Source organism: Monomorium pharaonis, chromosome 7, assembly GCF_013373865.1.
Source record: "Monomorium pharaonis isolate MP-MQ-018 chromosome 7, ASM1337386v2, whole genome shotgun sequence".
Lineage (NCBI taxonomy): Eukaryota > Metazoa > Arthropoda > Insecta > Hymenoptera > Formicidae > Monomorium > Monomorium pharaonis.
This window is the reverse complement of record NC_050473.1, coordinates 22,660,397-22,683,954: the sequence shown is the minus strand read 5'-3', so window position 1 is coordinate 22,683,954 and position 23,558 is coordinate 22,660,397. Positions and strand designations below refer to the sequence as shown.

Genomic DNA, 23,558 nt, shown 5'->3' with positions numbered 1-23,558 from the left:
TATGGATCTATTGACATAAATACTTAATTTGTTGCAAATCTGCTGTTAGGCAGTTAACAGTTGGCTTTTTGTGTGTGTGCCAGTGAGTACGTGTAAAGAGTCTAATAAAAGAAATTAAATATCTTACCATTTTTGAATAAAAAGTTTCATCATGTTTTAATTTACGCTCTATTTTCTTTAAGTCCTCCAAATTGGTTAATGGAAAATCGTCAAACATGTGTACAGTGGTATCTTTATTTGTATTTTTTTTGGCAATTGCTTCCGTTTCCAAAAAACTTTCTATATTTCTATCCATTTTACGCATAGTTTGTTTAAAAGATAATACTTCAGCAAAAAGTAATCACGAGCAGCTTGTTATTAATTTTAAAATATTTATTTAAAATTTGTGCATTTTCTGCAGCGTTTAAAGAGTATGTGCTTAGTTCTAATTGGCTTATAAATAAAATAATAAAACAAATGTTAATCTACATTATAAATGTAATTCTAAATGTTCAAAATACATAAAAAGCTTTTAATTTGCAAGTGTCTTTTTTTAATATAATAAAATTACATTAAAATATAAACATAACAATTTTTAACTTACCATTAAGATGACAAATTGCTTGTGCAATAGATTCTAATGTGACCTTTCCTTTTGAAGTATAAGCACACTTCTGGTGGTTTGCAGAACATTTTGTAGATGTTAAAGAAAATTCTTCAGGATTTTCTTCTGAAGTAATTGCTGCAGATTTTGATTTTGGCATTTCCATAGAAAAACTCTCTTTTACAGATTTGACTTCTTGATGTGTCATGTAATTGTTATTTTCCGGTATTTCACCAATTTCATTTGAAACATTTATCTTGTGTGAGACTGAAATCGGCTTTTGTATATTTTTTGAAGTTGAAGCTTTATCCATAAATGACTTTTTCATTTTGTCTATTTTGTTAGGCAATGATTGATGTGACAACTTATTTACATTCATTAACTGTGGAAATGGTGGCAACATCAATTGTTCATTCCGTCTTTTTTTGGGTTTGTTTTCTTTATTAGAATTGTCAAAATGCTTGATTTGCTTTTTCATTCGTTTTCCTTTTCCTTTCTCTTCAATATCTGAATATAGTGTAGCATTAAGATTTTTCGAAAGTTTGACGAGCATTTTCATACCCTTATCATAATTTTCTGCAAAAGACATAAATTTTAATTACAAGAGCAAGAATACGTAAACTATTAAAGGACAATTATGTATATATTAAAGGACAATATGTAGGCCAAACTATATTAACGTAAAATTTACCTATATTTGCTTCTATTCTTTTGATAATATAACAATTCCACTCCATACTAGCTTTTGCACACTGTTTAACTAATTTTTGCACTGTTGCCTGATGTTCTTTCATAGGATACTAACATAATGTACCTGCTGTTGTTATCCATGAAGATGGAATTAAATCATAAAAATTTTCAATTTCTTCTTCTTCGTCAGTTTCAAAATGAACAATAGACCATTCTGTCATAGAATCATCAAAATGGTTGTTATCAATATGCGTTTTCTCAGTAAATACTGATTTTGTGCAAGTAATATCATTTTTGTCTGATATATTGTTATTTTTAATTGTATCCAAATTAATTAACTCAGTCATTGTACTTCTAATAATTTGTAATAATTGTAAAAAATATATAGTGTCTGTAAAAAAATATATAGAACATTTATATGCTTTTATAATAATGTAAATTTATTTATTTATAGATAATAAATGCTGTTTATCCATAAACAGCATTTATAAATAGAACCAATGATAATAGTGAGATAACAGTATGCGTAAAACTTGACAGATTATATTAATATTTTTTAAATATTTTTGAAATATACTACACGCAGAAAATTTTTCTCGAATAACGTAGAATACTCATAATAAAATTTACTAGTAGAATTGTATCGCACCGGTAGGATATACGCGTATTCAAACGAAAATTAATATATGACGATAGAAAAGTAATAGTTTGATCAGATATATTTTGTAACCTAAAGGTAAATAAATTTGCCATACTAACAAGGAAATATGAGAAAAATAAAAAAGTCCCATACTAATATGTGTATATTCGAAGTTGTAGCTTGAATTGCTTCTCAAGACAGTATAAGAAAAAATATAATCTAGGGTGGTACCTACTGTGAACTGCATAAAAATATTTGTTGCGTATCTGATAATAGTTTATGTTCTTTATAGAAATGCGATAGTAACCGCGAATACGTGGACAGTATATGTTCTGTGATGCGGACTGCGCACGTTCGTCAATCTCCGAACCGAGATGTGAATTGCCGAACGATTTTCAAGATAAAAAGCACATCCGACACCTCGGATTTGCATTGCCGAACGCAGTATAATTGAAGTACTCTTGGTATGTCCTTGTGATGTAAAACGTTCCTTTTGAGGTTAGTGCGTTCTACATGAAGGGTGTGTTCGGGGAGACGCTATTAGCGCTATCAGCATCAGTTTATCCTTGTTTTACTTTTAATGAGTAATGAAGGTGGACTGATGCTGGTAGCGTTAATAGCGTCTCCCCGAAAGCACCCATAGTAAAACATATAGTAAAACGCGCCATCGAAAAAGTATTCCCATACCTGATGGAAATATTTACGTCTGCGTATAGTTTTATTCTTTGCTCTCTAAATTTCCCATACTTTCTTGAAATCTTTTACATATTTTAACTAATCCTAGCCGTGAAAGATTAGTATGGTATTTACTTTATTCGTGTATACTTATATTTTCGAGAAAAATTTTCTCCGTGTAGCAATTAATTTTTGGCTTTTTAATGACGCGTGCGAAGCGCGCACTGTAATGTTCTAGTTTTTTTTCATTAAAAATAAGACTTTCAATTTTAAACCATAGTTTTCTTATTGTATAATATACATAATATTACAGAATACCATTCGTAATGCTGTTTTAAATAGCATTTATGGTTAATAAATGCTAAAAATGCTATTTATTTATAAACAATATTTATAGATAATAAATGGTATAATAAATGATAAAAATGATATAAGTAGATAATCATGGAAAAACGGCGTTCTAAGTGATATTCTGTAATATTATTCCGTATATTATATTGTACAATAAGAAAACTAAAATAAGATTTAAAATTTAAGAAATCTATTATTTTTAATTAAATTTATCTTATTTTTTTAAACAAATTTTCCTTGTATTTTGTGCACACTGTTTCTTATTATAATCATAATTTTAGTTAAGACTTAAGATTAAAAGAACTTTTTATTTTCTTAATTTTTTTTAAAACCTAATAAATTATTAAAATTGTCAAAATATATATCACTGTGCTACTCTCATGCACTGTGCTACTAGCATGAAGCAAGAGAATCAATTAGCATCACAGAAAAGTAGCAACAATAATCTTTTTATAATAAGATAGGGTAATTTATTAAATTATTCTAGTTGTCTATCTCATAAAATTTAAATTGTTTATGTTTTAATAATTTATCTAACCAAATATGTAACTTATATAATTAGAAGTAAATTACCTTTAACGTTTCTCACATACAACAATAACATGTCATATTTCTGATCTGATAAAAAGAGAAATAGAAAAGAAATAAAAAAAGAAATAAGATAAGAAATAAGAAAAAGAAAAATAAAGAAATATGATATAGTAAAAAAGATGTATATTAAAAGATATGTATAGCTCAATTAAAGCGTATCGCAATGTAAAATTGATACCACAACGTAGCCGTTTTTATACGGCAACTGTACATATTTTAAAATAATTTCTGATAATGGCCACTTTTTGAGATTAGACAATTTATTAACTTTGAATACTCCTACACGGGAACTCTCAGAAGGTACAGTGTAAAAGTTACATTTGTTGATAAATTCTCTACCGATAACAATTGGAACCTGTAAATTTTTACAAAAAGCTATATTTTCGATTTGAATGATTGTTCCAGCAGCAGTACCACAACAGTTATTAGGACTTTGGGTTGTTATTTTAAATTTTGAAAGAACAACACCACGATATTGACGCGTGCAATTTGGTAACAATGGACCAGTATTGTGAGGATAATAAAATCTTGGAAATTGATTATCTTGGCGTTCTTTTGTTGAATAAGTAGATTCAAATGACATTATTTCTGCAATTCGTCGTCCTATTTGTTCGAGTGGCTTACTGCGTCCTCTGACTTTTCTCTTAATATTTTGCATATAATTTTCAAAAGGAAATGCAGATATCGTGTCCAAAGAGAAATTATCTAATTTATCGACAAAATAATCTGCATCATCAACTATGTGAATGTTATTATGAAAATTGTGAGAAATAAAATTTTGATTATATAATATTATAGTTGATTGAACAAAATGTTTTAAAAGTTCTTTGGCAAACTGACGGAGTTCTTGTTGCTTACAAAGATCCACATTTAATAAAATTCTCATTGCAAAATGAAACTCTATGAAATGATTATACTTTTCTTCGCTCAATACATTCTTGACAATAATGGGTCCTATATACAAAAGAAATAATCTAAACTCGGTTGCTTTCCATCGTAAAACAATGTACAATTCTCTACATTTTCTTGCAAACTCTGCAGGAATACAATTTTGAAACTGAACTAGAAGATTTGATACAAATTCAATTTGTGCTGCCGAAAGTTTATGAGGAATTACTCCTTGATACCACATATTTACTAGCATTGAACGCATTATGCCAAGACATTGCAAGTGTAAATAATCAAGACTAAAATGATGTGCAAAATCTAAACCTCTAATATTAACAAGAGGTGTGTGTCGACGACGAAAATTTTGATCTTTCCATTGCAAAAAATCCTCATTAGTGCAAGCAGGACTTTCTAAATTAATAAAAACTCTTCTATTATCTGAAGTAATACCTTTAACAGTACATCTAGTACAAGAATAAAAACCTGTATGCGAAACAGTTCCCATTACAAAACTTTTTGCTGGGGCATCACAAACAAAATAGATATCATCTAACTGTGCAATGTGATTCTCAAAATGTAAGCCATTGTCATAGAGATTATTAATTTCTGTAATGAAATCTATTAAAAAGTCCTCTAAATTTACAGGTTTTTCTTTTCCATAATAAATTCCAACAGGAAATACTTTTTTACGTAACTCTGAAATAGATACTACTGTGCATAATATCGGATAAACTTGATCAGGAGAGCTTTTAAAGAGAGGTAATCCATCAATGTTTACTAATAATTTGAAAGAAGTTACAGTTTTTAGATATTTAGAAGCAATTTTTGATAATTGATTTTGCAATCCTATGTGGATGTAATAACCAGGCTCAACAAATTTTTTCATGATTTTAATTTCTGTTTTTAACAGTGTGCGTGCATCGATAGGAAATCTGGATTCCGAATCATCAGCAAAACATTCATGATTTTTTTTTAAACCTTTCAATAAATCTGAAATGGCTTCATGCGTTACATTATGCTGCAAAGCCCAACCACGAAGAAAATGTAATACTTTCGAATTAACAGAAACTGAATTTTTACTAGATTGCGAAGAGCTAGAATGAGATGATGAATGGGAATGATAAGAAGATTCATTAAGGTTAATATTTTCATATAAAATATCTCCCACAGAGCTATTTGAATTTTTATTAGACTGCGAAGACTGAGATGATGAATGAGAGTCATGAAAAGAATTATCAGGGTCAATATTTTCATGTAAAATATCTTCCCCAGAACAATCATTGTTAAAAGATTTAGAGTGCTCAGAATGTTTTAACAGATCAGAATTATTAAAAGATTCCTCACAGTCAATTGAAGAATCTGTTGAATTAAATTCTTCAATATTTTCTTTGACAAGTCTTCTTCTTTTTACTTTTACATGAAGTTCATGAAACGGTCTTTTAGACATGTTGTATATTAATCTGTAAATATTTAATACTTAAAATATATAAAAATTTAGATTTATATGCAGATATTTTTTTCTTTTTTGAAAGACACTTTTTTCAAATATTTTATTGCACAATCATAACAGTTATGGAGAATAAGAATAAGATATAACAAAATATACACTGAAAAAAAAGTAATATATTCAATAAAATATGTTATTGCGGGCTGCCAATTACAGATATACTCAATACAATAATTAATATGCTATTACAGTATCAACATTGTACTTGCATTAATAGTAAATATTATTGTATTGAGTATTTTATGTAGTTGGCAGCCCGCAATCACATGTTATTGGTTATATTACATTTTTTCTGTATAGAAACTATAAATAAATATAATAAATATAATTAAAAAATATAATACATGTTTGATGTTATAAATTAATGCTTCAAACCATTTTTCTATTGAAAGAAAGAAGAAAAAATGCGTCGAAGAGCAATCTTACCGTCACAGAAGTTTCTCGATTGTTCGATGAGTTAAGGCCCGGTGCTCGTTCTTTTAGTTTGTATATATGCAGTACACTTCGAATTTTTTGTTTCAATCCATACGGTCACCAACCACAAAAAAGTAAAATCGGCTGATTGCATTAGCCACGTCCAGTAGAAATAAGTAAAAATTATATTGAATGCAAAACACGTGTCCGCTTTCGTCCACTTCACACACGTTACTTTACGCAGTACCACGCACTGCGCATGCCACACGGGTGCACACATATATGGGCACACACAGACACATACGGACATGGGCGACTGACCACGAAAAAGACCGAGGCAATCAAGCAAGATTCGCTCATATATAGCGATCATCCCACACACGCATCAAAATATGCGTCATCGTGTTTGATCGCGACAGCTCGATCGCCAACCAGGATAATCAAATATTTATTTGAATATTATTTTAAATCCAAAATAATTATTACATAAACATTAAATAAATGTTACGTAAATATTATTTTAAACAATTTATTAAAATATTAATTAATAATAAATAAACATTAATTAAATATTATATAAATATTTGTCCTAAATTATTATAATTATTGTAACTTAAATATTAAACCAATATTAAATAAATAAATATTTTAAATATTTTTTTAAAGATAAAATTAATATATAACATAAACATTAAATAAATGTATATAAATATTATTTTAAACGATTTATTAAATTGTTAAATTAATATTAAATAAATATTAATTAAACATTATATAAATATTTGTCCCAAATCATTATTTTAAATAATTAATCATTGTAACATAAATATTATATTAATATTAAAAAAATATTTTTTAAATATTACTTTAAATATTATTTTAAAAATAAAATAAATATTATATAAACATTAAATAAATAATGTTACGTAAATATTATTTTAAACGATTTATTAAAATATAAAGTCAATATATTAAATAAATATTAATTAAATATTATATAAATATTTATCCTAAATAATTATTTTAAATAATTAATAATTGAAATATAAATATTAAATTAATATTAAATAAATATTTTTTTAAATTTTATTTTAGATATTTTTTTTAATATAAAATAAATATTAAATAAACATTAAATAAATATTGCGTAAATAATTTTTTTAAACTATTATTTTTAATAAAAAATTAATTATTTTTAAATATTAAATAAACATTTTATAAATATTTTTTCTAAATTGTTGTTTAAAATGAATAATTTATATAAAATAAATATTAAATAAATATTAAATAAATATTATTTGTACAATAAACATTAATAATGTAAAAATAATTAAAAATAAATATTTGAAAAACATTAAAAAAATATTGCTTGCTGATTGGGTATGTATAACATACGGAAAAAAAGAAGGAAAGTATTATTTACATAAAGAAAAAAAGAGAGAAAGAGATAAAACACACACACACACACACGCACGCACAAGTAGGTACATACATCCTTATATGTACATACATACATATAAAAATAAATACATACATATGAACACATTATTAACAACGTTACTCTCTATTTTGTTGTTATCTATTATTCTTCTATATTTCTTCTCTCTCTCTCTCTCTCTCTCTCTCACATCGACTATTGCTGTTTGGTCTATCATGGACTTAGCAACGATTTAAATATCAAGTTGCAAAGACTTGTGAATTGTTGCATTAGATTCATCTTTAGTTTGAGGCGAGATGAACATATCACACCATTTAGACGTCGACTTGAGTGGCTTTCCGTCGAAAACAGGAGGCTGTTCTTCCTTGGTTGCCTAATTTACCGCATTCTCAATCATCAGTCCCCCTCATATCTCAGTGAACTCTTCATTCCTCTTGATCCTTCATTAAGAAGATCTAATCGCACAATGACATCATCACATATTTTTCATATTCCTAGTCATAGAACTACTTCATATCGTAATTCCTTTCATTTATCGGCGATTTATTTCTGGCATTCTCTTCCGGACAACATTGTTTCCGCTCCCTCACTTGCATCTTTCAAGAATCTCCTGCGATCATTTCTTCTAGTATCGGAGTTAGCATGATCTCTGCTGCACCATTGAAGCACGCCTGTTCACTGTTATTTTTATTTTCATTTTTATTTTCTATTTTATTTTTATTTTTACTTTTATTTCTAAACTTATTTGTACTTAATTTTACTTTTTTTCTCCTATTTTTCGCTTACTCTTGATTCTTAGTCTTGCTTTGACTCGTCCTTCTTTGCGTTATATAGTTTTAGTTTTAGTTTATATTAGTTTTAGTTAGGTTAGATTAGATTAAGTTAACCTACCTTGTATTCTTATGTAGCGTTTATTATTCTGCGTTTTATCTAACTTTTGTTCTTGATATTTTTCTTTACTCCATGTAACTTATACTTTGCCCTTTAGCTTATGCTTGGGCATAATAAATATATCTATCTATCTATCTATCTATCTCTCTCTCTCTCTCTTTCTCTCTCTCTCTCTCTTTCTCTCTCAATTTGACAATAACGCTCTTTCTAGCATACATAATTAATTATAATTTATTTACATGTGTAACATAACTTACTTTATTTTCACTTTTTCTTACTCTTCCTTCTTATCTTTCCCTTTAGTGATTATTTTTTCCTTTGGTGAACAAAGGCGGGCGGTATGTTTAATAAATTGCCGCGTTTTCAGAAAGGTCTCTATGTTCCCGTCGTAGATGCTCTTCTCTCTCTCTCTCTCTTTTTTTACTCACCCAAACTATTCTTTCTCTAGTTCAACTTCAAGTATTTCTTTCTCTTTTTCTTTTAATAACTAAAAATAAAACATGACATAAAGTACTGACTTATCTCAAAATACTTATTTTCTTAAAAAAATGAAATTTTATGTAATATACTTATCTGATTCTACAGCGCACAGTACGTTAACCAATCTCCAAATTCGGCACAGCCGTATTTTCTTTTGCAATATAATACGCGTACAGAAACAAATAACTCGCTATTAACCTCGCGCGCGTCATTAACCACGAACTGTCACGTCATCGTCGTGAAACTTGTAGCGGATTCGACCGTCAATCACTTAAGATGCCTTTTCATGCTGACGCTCGACGCTCGATTTCGGCGTCAAAACTAATCACGTGACCAAATCTGTCAGTGGAAGGAGAAATAGTGAACGTCAACGTTTGTTCAGTTTGTTCAGCATTTTAATGTCAACAAGCGTTTTTAGCATTGTGACTACAGTTGCAGCATTAACGAGGTTATCCGAATTATGTAATCGTTTTATTTACTTCCTAGACAGCACACAATAATTATAATAAATATTTATAAATAATTTTCTAATTATTTTTTAAAAATATTATATAAATATTATTTTATACATATACACGAAGGAAAAATCTTTATTCACCATATTATTAAAATATAGACTAAATATTTTGTACAATATTTATGGTAAATAAAAAATAAAGATTTGGTAGTAATATTTTATAAGTATTTATAAATACTTTACAAATATTTTAATAATATTTATAACCAATTTTTATAATCTGTCAAATCTAAGAGCACAAAAATATTTATAAAATATTTAGATAAATATTTTTTTAATATTCAAATAAATATTATAAATATTGTGTAAATATTTTATAAATATTGTGTGCTGTCTAGGTTGCTCTTTAACCCTTTGCGGCACACATTTTTCTATTAATCGGATTTTTATGAAAATTGGTGTAGAAAGGTTTTTAGGGTCGCTGATTACGAATCTGCCATCAGATTTCAACGATTCTTTTTCAAAATTGCGGATTTCATATGGCAAGTCATGATTTTGAGTATTTTTTATCGGTTTTTTTATGGAAATAGGTATACAGGGATTTTTCAAAATACTGATTACGAATTCACCATCAGATTTCAACGATTTTTCTTCAAAATGGTGAATCCAATATGGCGATTTACGATTTTGAGTATTTTTATAGGTTTTTTATGGAAATTGATATATTTAATTTTTTAGGGTCGGAATGTTGAAAAATTTCGGACTTTCTTACTTTTTTTTTTACAAGAACAGATGTACAGAATTAGCTTTTTTAGATTGATTATGTGTAGATCAGATTTTTGAAATTTAAATATGGAAAATTTCAAATAATGAGTGATAAAAAATGTTTTTTTGAGATTATATATTTTTTCATTTTTTTGACAATGGTACATAGAACATAAAATTTTTTCATAAAAGAAACCGCACTTAGTTTACTTCAGAGACACGAACATGGACGTGGCGGTCATTGTCTCCATTTTCTTTTTTTTTGTATTTTTGTATTTTACAATTTTTTTTCCCACAATTTACTTTTTTTATTACAGTTAGCACAGCAAATCAATTTTTATATTCGTAATTAGCATTTTGAAAAATCCCTGTATATTTCCATAAAAAACCGATAAAAAATACTCAAAATCGCCATATTGGATTCGCCATAAAAAAAAATCGTCGAAATCTGATGGTGGATTCGTAATCAGCGTTCTGAAAAATCCCCGTATACCAATTTTTATTAAAAAACCAATAAAAAACACTCAAAATCGTAAATCGTCATATTGGATCGCCATTTTGAAAAAGAATCGTCGAAATCTGATAACAGATTCGTAATCAGCGACCCAAAAAACCTCTGTATACTGATTTTCACAGCTTCATGATTCTTCCTTCTTTCTGACATACATTTTTTGTAAAAAACACACACTTTTTTTCACTTTATTTATTTATATAACAAAATTAACTAATAATAAAGGAAAATTATACCTTACCAAATATTACTAAGACTCTTACTAAAGTAAAATTACAAGAAAAAGTAATAAAATACAGTATTTGGTGTCCGAAAAATTAAAGAAATGACTTCAAGATAAGTGGTCGATATATCGATCACCGTGCCGCAAAGGGTTAATAAGCGCATCTTTAATTGTGCAAAATAAGTATTTTTTTCTGGAATAAAAAATTGTTTTTAATTGAATAATTTTAAATACATTGCAGTGATTGTTACATATACACATAATGTCTAGTGTATATAAATATCAAGCATGGATTACTCAATGTCAGAAAATTATAGACAAAACAAAAAAACAGAAACTGCGAAAAAGAGTTGTAATGACTCTTATTATTAATGAAATTATAAAACTGAAGAAAAAAAGGGCTTACAAAAAAAGCGTTTTTGGGTACATCCACTATTTCAACTGCGACACGTTCGTGGATTTTATAAAGCCATATTTCCAACACTTTTTGCATGGAGACAAATTTCAAAATTATTTACGTATGACAACAATTCAATTTGAAGAACTATTGTGTTTGGTTGGCCCTTTTATTTCCAAACTAAATGTAACAAAAAAGTCTATACCTGCTGCAGAACGATTGGTTATGACATTAAGGTTAGTCATTCAAAACAATTTTAATATATTCGATTGTCTAAATTGATTGTATAAAATATATGATTTGTATGCAGATATTTAGCGACAGGTGACTGTATGACTTCCACTTCTAATCAATATCTTGTTGGCCTTACTACAACAAGTAAAATCATTCATGAAACCTGTAAAACACTTTGGACTTGTCTTAGTAAGGAAGCATTGCCGTATCCTTTACAAATAACAGATTGGTTAAATATTGCTGAAGAGTTTGAAAACCAATGGAATTTCAACCATTGCATAGGTGCTATTGATGGAAAACGTGTTGTAATTCAGGTATGTATACGTCTGGATAAATATTGAATTGCATTATTAAATAATAATATTTATTGCAGTGTCCTGATAATGCTGGTTCTACTTACTTTAATTATAAAAATAGTCACAGCATCGTATTGCTAGGAATCTGTGACGCTAATTACTTGTTTACATTCATTGACATTGGTGCTTATGGTCGACGTAGCGATGGTGGAATTTTAGAGACTCGCTAATAGGTCAGAAATTTAATGAAAAAAAAAAGAATTTACCGGAACCCAAACCACTGACTGTTAATGGAATACCTTTGCCATATATTCTCGTAGGCGATGAAGCATTTCAGTTAACTGATTATTTACTACGGCCGTATCCTGGAAAAGGAAGTCTTAATCCAGATCAAAACAATTTCAATTACCGTCTCAGCCGTGCTCGAAGAACAATAGAAAATTCTTTCGGAATATTAGTTAGTCAGTGGAGAATTTTAAGAAAACCTATTGAAACTATTGTAGATAATACAATAAACATAGTCCATATGTCTTCATATGTCTTCATAATTGGCTTCGAAAATGTGACAATTTAAACGAATACATTCCACCAAACTTGATTGATCAATATGGTCCTAACGGTTTAATTCCGGGACTTTGGAGACAAGAAATAGAGAATTCGGCATTAAGAGATATTAGTGTGCGTGGTAATAATAACAGTAGTCGACTTGCTGCAGCTATCAGAGAAGAATTTTGTGATTTTTTTGCTGGAGAAGATACTGTTCCTTGGCAGTATAATCGTAATTAAAATTAATTAATTTAAAAATGATTTTAAACTTGTGTTACATGTAACTTTGTGTTTGCTGGGAAGAAACAGTATGAATTTGTATATTGTATAATTTTTATATGTAAAGACAAAATAAAAATTACAACTGAATTTGATACTTTTAATGCACGCTAAACATTAAACATTAAACATTAACAAGAAATTATGGCGTTTGCAAGATATTTTCCTCTGCCAATCAAGTGTGAACCACCCGAGTAGAATTTCATCTAGTACGTTTGACTTAAAACCTAGTAGCTAGATAGTATTGGCTACATACAGTTTTCTAGTTTGGTACTAGCTCGCTTCTGGCTGAGTATTCGTAATCAGTTGGTGTAATCTAGTTGGTGTCTAGTAATCATATAGAAATGACGATAATAGATGGCGCTGTTTTTCCAGAAAACATGAACTAGTTACAATCTAGTTACTAGCAGTTATAAAATTGGTTAACAGATCCAAGAGAAAGGTTATGTTCCTGCCTTACAATATGTCTAGTAACTGCCTAGTAGTAACGTAGTCAGCAGAATTTACAGATGATGCTAGCATATAATGCAAAAGGCATGTCATGAGTATGTCAGGGCTAAATAACTCGTATTATTAACAAAAGGTTTATTACAAAAGGTTTTCTTTTAAAAATCTTGCAGAACTAATGTACATTGGTAATAAGTTGGAATAAAACAAGTGTATTATGTTGCATTATAGCATATTACACTATTAGTTCAGGAAAGTCTTTAAAACAGAACAGGTTTAAAGAAAAAGTGAGATTAACCGGAGTGGAAATTGCAATCTCAGAACCGTCTAGCAGTGGTCTAGTAAATTTGTGTATTACAGATTCATTTCCTAATGCGCAGTTCGCCGTTTAAGATTAATTAAATTATTTTAATAATTTTAATAAAAATTAAAACTATTATGTTTTCTGGAAAAGCAGCATCATATACTATCGTCGTTTCTATTACTAGACATCAACTGGACACTAACTTATTACAAATACTTAGCCAGAAACATAAACATAACCTTTCTCTTAGGGTGCAGTCCCATAGAGCGGATTATGCGGAAGCGGAACGAGCGGATCACCAATCACAGGATCGTTTCGACGGAATCTTTGAAAGAGTTCTATCAGAATGATCCCGCGATTGGTGATCCGCTCGTTCCGCTTCCGCATAATCCGCTTCATGGGACCGCACCCTTAGAGCTGCTGAGCAATTTCAAATTGCTAGTAACTAGATGGTAACTAGAATATGTTTTCTGGAAAAGCAGTGCCATCTACTATCGTCGTTTCTATGTGATTACTAGACATCAACTGGATAACCCCAACTAATTACGAATACTAGCCAAAAACGAGCTAGTATCAATCTAGAAATCTGCATGTAGCCAATATCATTTAATGATTGGCTGTTGAATCAGAAGAATTAGATTTATTTCTACTTGAGTAATAGTATTATCCACACGGTATGCTGACTACATTAGCACAAGGTAGTTACTAGATATATTGTAAAGCAGGAACATAACCTTTCTCTTGGATTTGTTAATCAATTTTACAACTGCTAGTAACTAGATTGTAACTAGATTATATTTTCTGGAAAAGCAGCGCTATCTATTATTGTTGTGTCTATGTGATTACTAGACACTAACTATATCATACCAACTAATTGCGAATATTCATATGTATCCTTATCATTGTTCTCGGATAAGAACTCGTCTGCAGGGTAAGTATAGTGGAATTTTTTAGAAGATTTCAATTGGAATTTAAGAATTTATAAATTTCTCTGATTCAACATCCAGTCGTTAAATAGTATTGGCTATATTCACGGTTTTAGGTTAGTATTAGCTCATTTCTGGTTGAGTATTCGTAATCAGTTGGAATTATACAGTTGGTATCTAGTAATCACATAGAAATGATGATAGTATATGATGCTGCTTTTCCAGAAAACAATCTAGTTACTGTCTAATTACACAGGCACACAAAAAAAAAAGTGGTTGGTCCGGCGGACTAGACTAGTCAATTCTTATGTATTTCGACCCGCTGAATCCGAATCTAAGATCAGAATTGCAAAGTTAGCTCGCATTTTCTAACCACAAAAAAAATTCTTTTTTAATTACACAGGCACACAAAAAAAAAGTGGTTGGTCCGGCGGACTAGACTAGTCAATCCTTATGTATTTCGATCCGCTGAATCCGAATCTAAGATCAGAATTGCAAAGTTAGCTCGTATTTTTTAACCTCAAAAAAAATTTTTTTTTTAATATTGGTCCGGTGGGCCAGACTAGTCAATTCTTATGTATTTTGACCTGCTGAATCCGAATCCAAGGTCAGAATTGCAAAATTAGCTCGCATTTCCTAACCTAAAAAAAATTTTTTTTGAGGTTAGGAAAAAATGAGCTAATTCAGCAATTTTCACCTTGGATTTGGATTCAGCGGGTTAAAATACATAAGGATAGACTAGTCTGGTCCGCCGGACCAACATTAAAAGAAAATTTTTTTTTGAGGTTAGGAAAAAATAAGCCAATTCAGCAATTCTGACCTTGGATTTGGATTCAGCGGGTCAAAATACATAAGAATAAACTAGTCTGGTTTGCCGGGCCATCATTTAAAAAAAAATTTTTTTGTTTTAGGTTAGGAAATGCGAGCTAATTTTGCAATTCTGATCTTGGATTCGGATTCAGCGGGTCAAAATACATAAGAATTGACTAGTCTGACCCACCGGACCAATATTAAAAAAAAAATTTTTTTTGAGGTTAGAAAATGCGAGCTAACTTTGCAATTCTGACTTCAGATTCGGATTCAGCGGGTCGAAATACATAAGGATTGACTAGTCTAGTCCGCCGGACCAACCACTTTTTTTTGTGTGCCTGTGTTATTAACAATTTAAAATTAATTGACAGATCCAAGAAGAAAGTTATATATTTCTTTATTATAAATGTCTAGTAACTATCTCGTGGAAACGTTGTTTTAATGCGCTATATAACGCAAAGGACATATAGCAAATATGTCAGGGCTAAGTAACCCGTATTAATTATAAATGGTCTGTTCTTGTCCAAAAACTTCTCAGAGTAGACAAGTATATTTTGTTTTATTATAGCTTATTACACGAATGTACACTAGTTTAAGTTCTTTGAAAAATACACAGAACAGATCTAAGAAGAAAATGAGTTAACCCTAAGTGGAAATTGCAACCTCAGGACTGTCTAGCAATACGGTAGTGAATTTATCTATTATATTATCTCTGTTCTTTTTCTAATGCTAGTCATTTAAGAAGTTCAGTCTTTCTAATAGCTACATACAAGTTAATCAATATATAATATCTTCATATTAAGAATTTCAAGTGATTTAGTCTCTGATTTAACTTATGTAGACTATGCAAAACATCCTTTATCAATAGTTGCAATAGCACAAGACGTAAGACGATTGACTGTAGAGTCAGGGGTCCCAGGTTCAAATCCCAGTAATGTGGTAAGCGATTTTTTCCAATATTGAAATATTTATGTTACACATAATTAACAAGAGTTCCAGCATTAAAAGTCACTAGCATTGTTTCTAAAGGACAGTATTAATAGAATTACAAATTCTGATTAGCAAAATCTATCTAGGGGTGATGTACGTCTGATGTAGAAAATAAATGTCATAAAGAAATGTCACAAAAATAGTTTTTACATTTTATTATTTTCTATCTAGTCTCTATATAGTCCAGGCTGTCTAGCTACTAATCAAAGTGAGCGTTACATTACTGTCTAGTAACCAGCTCTGATTATCTATCTCATTACTGTATATATTATTTTGTCTCGTCATTAGGTCATATTTTTTATGCAACTACTAGCCAAAGTGAGCGTTACATTACTGGCTCATCACTATCTAGACACACTAGCTAGTTATGATGTTAGACACAACTTTTCTATGTCATGACTACACAGTCACTAAATGCAAATTCTACTCGGTCATTTGTAGTATATCCAATAATGTTTGCATCTGTCTCCTGCATGGCATTCGACGCAATTGCAGCTCTGCCGCATGCAATATTGAATCTACCTCCGGTTGCGGGGGAGCAGGTAAAACGATATTTGCTTCTTCTCTGCACATAGCATCTGCAATTCTGTTAATTGCATTTATAGCTTCATTGGCATTTTCTTTAGCTGTATTTTTGCGCGATTTCGTTCGTGTGTCTGTTGAAGCTGTAACATTATCATGATCATCATTGCAATTATTATTATTTAGTCATTATAAAGCCTATAAATGTTTCATACCTGACGTCATACTGCAGTCTTCATCTCTGTCAATATCGTTTGGTGTTTCTGCGTCTTCATTAATATCTTCTTGACAATTCTCCTCGCAAATGGAATCTTGTCTGACATTTGTTTGAGTTCTACAAATAAAATAGTAATAATTATAATTAACAAATCAACACTTTATTAATGTTTAAAGATAACAAGTTTTACGGTCGTATCAAGCAATAATCGCGTAGAAATTCCATCATGTCGTAATATTTCCATTTTTCTTTCGGATCAATCCTTGCGGAACCGCTGGCATGGTGCTCTGTCTGAATAATTTTGCGATATGTGTCTCGCAAGCTTTTAAATTTTTTTTGCCTCTGCTGCATTTAATTTGCCTATGAAGATGAAACAAAAAATTGTTAATGTTATAATATGTAGCATAAATTCTATTTGGGAAAATTTCATCAAAATCGAATCAGCTACTCAAATCACTTATAAAAGAAAATGTTAAAAGAATTTATTATTCCTCACCATTTAATTTGAAGGAGACTTCTTCCCAGAGACGCCTCACAGTTTCTCGATGTTTTTGATCTATGCGTATTGTTATATTCCATAAAAGAGGTCTCTTTTGGACTTCTAGAATGTGGATCTCCACTTCTAGGTCGGTCAATTTCTTACTTCTTGCTTTTTTTGTGGCAGATATTGAATAAATATTTTTTTCTTTGGCTGATGAGCTTGGCTTAACTGGTATTAAATGATTACTTACAAGAATGTGTCATTCTTAAACAGTTTTAGTTAAATTATAATATTACAAGTTGAGTTTTATCTTACGTATATTCTAATTTACATTTTCCTGATTATCCAATGCAATTATTTCTGTATTATCTGGCATCATACTCCGACGAACAATCGTTTTTCCGTCATCTATAAAATGATTTTTTTCATTTATTTAATTAATCTTTTTTCGTTTATTTAACTTTACATATAATTAACTTTACACCAAAAATAATTATACCTTATACATACCTAACAGGGGATAAAAATAATAATTTTCGTCAATGTAAATGTGATTGTATAGTCTTTGATGCATTGATGGCCTTCTACCTCATCGCAAATTTCCTCACATATTCCGCAGGTGTGTACAATGTGAATTTGCTAAATAAGTGGAAAAATATCATGTATCATCAATTATTTATTGTTTCACTATACAGCATATTTAGAGGTTACATTAATATCAATGTTATTTTAATAAATTTTTACCTCTTGGAAATCCATTTTATTCACACTTTATTCACAGTCTTCTTCTTTTTGCCCACTGGATTTCCGTCCCCATAGGGACAAAATACCACGATTCAAATTCACAGTCAAAAATAAGCGTCAAGCGTCAAAGCTGAACACAGTTGAGCTTTAACGCTCACTATTACGTGATCATCACGTGATCAGTTTTGACGCCGAAATCGAGCGTCGAGCGTCAGCATGAAAAGGCACCTTTACGTGGAAAAGCGATGATAAAATTAACGTGCACTTCTCGGATCTACATGACTTTTCTTATAAGAGATTATTATTATTAATCGTACGATTTATAGATACATATTACTTAATATTTATTTATTTTTTACTCTCGCAAAACGAATAACAGCGATTTATCATCATATCAATATATAATATACATCAACACTTTATAAGAGACCTGTCACAGGTAAATCTTAATGCCCTCTAATGTTAAATTCATGTACTGGACATCAACGACGATGACGTATCTTAAATGAAAAATTTAAAATTCGGTTTTTGCATCAAAATATCTCCACCCGTAGGACACGTAGAGTAAAAATAAAAACAGTTTTCTGATACAAATTGTTATGAGTGACACACTCATAACGATAAGGTGTCAGTAACACGATGACGTAAGTCGGTCAGCTGCAGTCAGCATCGAGCGCATCGCGCGAGGTTTCGCGCAATCCGCTTGACAATTAGCGCAATGCTCCTTAGACAGCACTTGCTGTCTAAGCAATAATTTGGAATACTGACCGATTTACGCCCTCACGCAATCCTCCCCTTCTTTCGATCCAACTACCGAATTATCGGATATATAAACCGGCAAAAGAAGATGAGGAACGGGTAAATCCGAAGTAGACAAACTAAGACAACACACGACACTCTGCTTTGCGGGGTCGTGTATCGCCGAGATAACTTATACTAAATATACAACCACGACACTCTGCGTTGCGGGGTCGTGGACAACAAGTTCATAGACGCGACACTCTGCCTTGCGGGGTCGCGATCTAACTATTGTAACTGAATACAAGAATAAAAGTGTTCAAGACAAATAACGGTGTATGTGACGAAATACCTTCCTCGCGAGATCTCTGGCAGCGATCCCAAAATCGTACTCACAACGAGGGGTACAACAAAATCAAACCCAAACTTTTGATTGAGCCTAGTTAGAACTCGATCGGTTAGTCGTTATTGAGATCTGATAATCGCAGGTGCTCGCAAGTCGCGTGCTCGCGTATAATACACCGGGCGGTCTCGCGCTGCGCGTTCACTTGGTGCGAGACACTACCGTGTCTCTTGATACGTATATGATGCCATTAAGATTTCAAGTGTTAAAAAATTTTAATTTTAGTAATTATTGTTTGTAATTAAGTAATTATTATTTTAGTATGTAAGTTAGATTGTATGAAAGCGATTTTATATTAAATTAAGTTAATGCTTACAAATAGCTCACAAGAGTAGTTTTAATTACCATATTAAAAGTATTTGTTATTTTTTAAGCAGCAAGACATTTCCACAGCTATGTAACTATGTAATGTAACTATAATATAGTAAAATACTTGATATTCTTTAGCATATAATACTCGGATGCTATATCCCAATCAGCAAGCAATATTTTATAAATGTTTTTTAAATATTTATTTTTGATTATTTTTACATTATTAGCGTTTATTGTACAAATAATATTTATTAAACATTTATTTTATATAAATTATTTATTTTAAATAATAATTTTAAAAAATATTTATAAAACGTTTATTTAACGTTTATTTAATATTTAAAAATTATTAATTTTTTATTAAAAATAATAGTTTAAGAAAATTATTTATCAAACATTTATTTAATGTTTATTCAAAATTTATTTTAAATTTAAAAAAGTATTTAAAATAATATTTAAAAAATATTAATTTAATATTAATTTAATATTTATATTTAATTAATTAATTATTTAAAATAATGATTTAGGGCAAATATTTATATAATATTTAATTAATATTTATTTAATATTAATTTAACATTTTAATAAAACGTTTAAAATAATATTTACATAAGATTTAATTAATATTTATGTAATATTTATTTAAATCTTTAAAAAAATATTTAAGAAATGTTTATTTAATATTGATTTAAAATTTATTGTTACAACAATTAATTATTTGAAATAATGATTTAGAGCAAATATTTATAGAATAGAATTTATTGTTTCCCAAATGGGGTTACAAGGCGCTTTTTTACACTGAGCGTTCCCGAACCGTTCACAAATACTTAAACCCTCTGCTCCCGACACCGACCTGGCCATAAGCGACCCTTACATTCTGTTACCTCCCACCCCTCTCGCACGCCCCTTACCCCCCTACCCCCCACCCCCTTCCTCCCCTTTTCCTCCACTCATCCCTTCTCTCTTCTCATTTCTTCTCTATTATTTTCTTCAACCTCTCTTCAAACCTCTCCTTCCTTTTTCCTTCTGGGACCTCTCCTCCTCCTCTTTTTCTCCTGACTTCCTCTGCTCTCCCTGCTTTACCTTCTCCAATGACTAGGGATAGATTCTCTCCACTCTCGCTTCTCCTTCTATACATCTATCGTCTCCTTCCCTCTCCTCTGTCCTTCTGCTACCTGTCACAAATCAAAAACAAATCAAAACATTTTTCCATTAATAAGCTTATACTACCTTCCTCTCCTTACTTCCTCTTCTCTTCCTCCTTTCCCTCCTCCCTCCATCTACCCCCCTCTTCATCCCAACTCCACCTCCTCTCATCCACCCACAGCCCTCTGTTTGCCACTACTACATTCCTTCCCTTGAGCAAATATTTATATAATATTTAATTAATATTTATTTAATATTAATTTAACATTTTAATGAAACGTTTAAAATAATATTTACATAACATTTATTTAATATTTATGTAATATTTATTTAAACCTTTAAAAAAATATTTTAAAAAGATATTTAAAAAATGTTTATTTAATATTAATTTAATATTTATGTTACAATAATTAATTATTTGAAATAATAATCTAGGACATATATTTATATAATATTTAATTAATATTTTTTAGAAATGACATCTATTTTTTATTTTTTTACGAACAAAGCAAAAATAGATCTTTTCATATTTCACATACTATTTCGCATATGTGAAAATCAGTAAAAAATTGTAATACTTTATATTTATATTTATTTATAAAAATATAAGTTAACTATACATGTTTCATCCCTCTGACAACATCTATTGAAATAATGTATACCAAATATGTATGCGTTAACATAAAGTATTCATGGATCATCACGAAGCATTAGGATGCATACGATCTTCGAAGTCAAGCAACGTCGGGAGTGGTTGACACTTGGATGGGTGGCCGTTTTTTCAGGCGTAGAAATTAAATATGTTCTAACAGATACTGTGGCTTGGCTGAAACATGTATATAGTCTTCTTCCCTTTACGAAATTGTAGAAATTTATTAGATTGATGAGTTACGTTGAATGTATAAAATTATTTAATAATGCAATCAATTTTTTGCTTTTGTTGTAAATATGTTTAGTAAATATTAAAAAAATCATTTACCAAATGTTAAAAAAACATTTTCTTAAATTTTAAAACAAATATTTATTAAAGGTTAAAAAAATATTGTCCAAACATTTAAAAAAACATTTTTTCAATTTAAAAAGGGGAACTTATCTCATTATTTTTAACGTTTTTGGAAATGTTTTTTAAATATTATTAAAAACATTTTTTTAATATTGTTTTGCTGATTGGGATATTAAAAAGTTTCGTGGAATTGCCACTATCTGATATGAAATTCTGATATAATAAAATACTTAATATTCTTTAACATATAATACTCGAATGCTATATATTAAAAAGTTTCGTGGAATTGCCTATATCTGATATGAAATTCTGATATTTTTTATAATTTGATAATTTCTATAATTCTATGTTTCCTATAAATATGTTTTTTAATAAAAACAAAAAAAATAGATTTAAATTCAAATCGTCATAAATGTAGTAATATGGTCAAAATATATAAGTATTGAAAAATCACAATAAATACAGGATCATGATATAATCCTTGAAAGTGTATATACAAGTATATATGTGCAAATTAATATTAAATAGATCTTTCATTGTCGTTGATATTAACGTATTTAGCGTTTTAGCGATCTTTTCACACCTATCTTGACATACTTTCAATACTTGTAATCCGTATTGTTAATATTTTACTTTGCAATGTTACTTTAAATTATGTATATAAATTTTTATATAATAAAGTAATAAAAATTTATATATAATTTACAATTTTATTATACTTATGTACATAAATCTTGAAATTTTTTAATTTAATAATACATTAAATTCTACAAATTTTGTTAAAATTTCAAAAAAAAAATTCTTTACATAATAAAAAAAAAATTATATACATAAGTACAAAATTGTAAATTTAGCCATGCGGCGCCAAGTAAATATACATAACTAATAAAAATAAAATAAATAAATAAATAATAATAACTTAAATAATATACATATAGTAATAATATACATATGGTATATATGTAAATGTTATTAAAAATTTTTTTTTATTACAAGTCTCTGAATGTTAACGCTGTACCTACAGCAAAGATATTTGTTCATTCAAATATATATACATAAAATTATTAACAATACGAATAATATCATTACAATTATATATATATGCAGGTAAGTTATATATTTTTTAGGTAAATTAAGTTAAAGTTAATAGATTATAAAATTAATTTAATTAAAAGTTAAAGTTACATGAACAAAAAATCAACTCACAAGTGTCGTTCACGGGCGTTCAATGCCAAGTTGATTCTCCATGAAATATGTTGCTGAGTACAAAAATCAAAAAGACACGTATTTTTTTAATATGAATTTCATATTTAACGCTGGGTAGCTACATTTTGCCGCGCGCTTGCATTTGCTGGTACCCCGGGCTAATACAACAAATTTTAATAACCAATAACTAAGTAATTATTGATTTTAATTTAGAGCACAAGTGTGTATTAGAAAATAAAAGCCTCGATGAGAATTAAATGAGAATTAAAAAATCTTGAATAAATATGTGCCGCGCAAATACTCGAGTAGATGATTAAGTACATGTGACAATTTCGTAACATTGAGTGTGTCACAGGAAGATGAACATTATCCACTCAACATGATCCAAACCACCACTTTACTCTCTATTTGAACGTAAAGCTGCTCATATTATCTACTGCTTTATTTATTTAA

General features: G+C 29.3%; 2 protein-coding genes and 1 non-coding gene across 16 annotated transcripts in view; 1 reads left to right on the top strand and 2 right to left on the bottom strand.

Moving 5' to 3' along the window:
• The window catches only part of LOC105838619, a 20,016-nt gene extending 6,697 nt beyond the window's left edge, over positions 1-13,319 (top strand). The window contains exons 1-6 of one of the 5 annotated variants that reach the window (XR_004964050.1): positions 5,468-5,556; positions 9,400-9,596; positions 11,346-11,737; positions 11,812-12,049; positions 12,109-12,264; positions 12,352-13,319. This is a non-coding gene — a transcript (uncharacterized LOC105838619). Of the gene's footprint in view, positions 1-2,334; positions 2,412-5,419; positions 5,557-9,399; positions 9,597-11,345; positions 11,738-11,811; positions 12,050-12,108; positions 12,293-12,351 lie in introns of those variants that run through there. The other 4 variants (XR_004964048.1, XR_004964051.1, XR_004964052.1 and 1 more) reach the window with 4 other exon arrangements.
• LOC105828494 overlaps positions 1-19,263 on the bottom strand; it is a 21,042-nt gene extending 1,779 nt beyond the window's left edge. Inside the window, exons 1-8 of one of the 6 annotated variants that reach the window (XM_036289450.1) lie at positions 19,253-19,263; positions 16,558-16,560; positions 6,352-6,592; positions 5,763-5,878; positions 3,513-3,557; positions 1,398-1,664; positions 584-1,159; positions 128-324 (exon numbers count right to left, since the gene is read on the bottom strand). In XM_036289450.1, coding sequence (XP_036145343.1) covers positions 128-324; positions 584-1,159; positions 1,398-1,664; positions 3,513-3,557; positions 5,763-5,865 — 1,188 coding nt within the window. In that variant the 5' untranslated portion in view covers positions 5,866-5,878; positions 6,352-6,592; positions 16,558-16,560; positions 19,253-19,263. The other 5 variants (XM_036289451.1, XM_036289452.1, XM_012666845.3 and 2 more) reach the window with 5 other exon arrangements.
• On the bottom strand, positions 16,463-23,558 carry LOC105840889. 5 transcript variants are annotated; one of them, XM_036289464.1, is made up of 5 exons: positions 18,064-18,950; positions 17,869-17,961; positions 17,263-17,781; positions 17,071-17,189; positions 16,463-16,998 (listed from the first exon to the last, which is right to left on the bottom strand). In XM_036289464.1, the coding sequence occupies exons 3-5, from the start codon at positions 17,421-17,423 to the stop codon at positions 16,757-16,759; spliced, it is 522 nt and encodes a 173-aa protein (XP_036145357.1). In that variant the 5' UTR covers positions 17,424-17,781; positions 17,869-17,961; positions 18,064-18,950; the 3' UTR covers positions 16,463-16,756. The 5 variants fall into 5 exon arrangements, with proteins under 5 accessions (XP_036145357.1, XP_036145354.1, XP_036145353.1 ...); XM_036289461.1 differs by adding an exon at positions 23,106-23,558 and having other exon boundaries at positions 17,263-18,525; XM_036289460.1 differs by adding an exon at positions 19,066-19,238 and having other exon boundaries at positions 17,263-18,525.

What these genes read in the sequence shown, in the direction of transcription:
- LOC105840889 (XM_036289461.1), bottom strand. Translation starts at nt 17,423, where the DNA reads ATGCAGCAGAGGCAAAAAAAATTTAAAAGCTTGCGAGACACATATCGC. An exon ending in GATTATTGCTTGATACGACC is followed by an intron (nt 17,190 to 17,262) that starts GTAAAACTTGTT and finishes TTTTATTTGTAG; the next exon opens with AACTCAAACAAATGTCAGAC. An exon ending in AGACTGCAGTATGACGTCAG is followed by an intron (nt 16,999 to 17,070) that starts GTATGAAACATT and finishes ATAATGTTACAG; the next exon opens with CTTCAACAGACACACGAACG.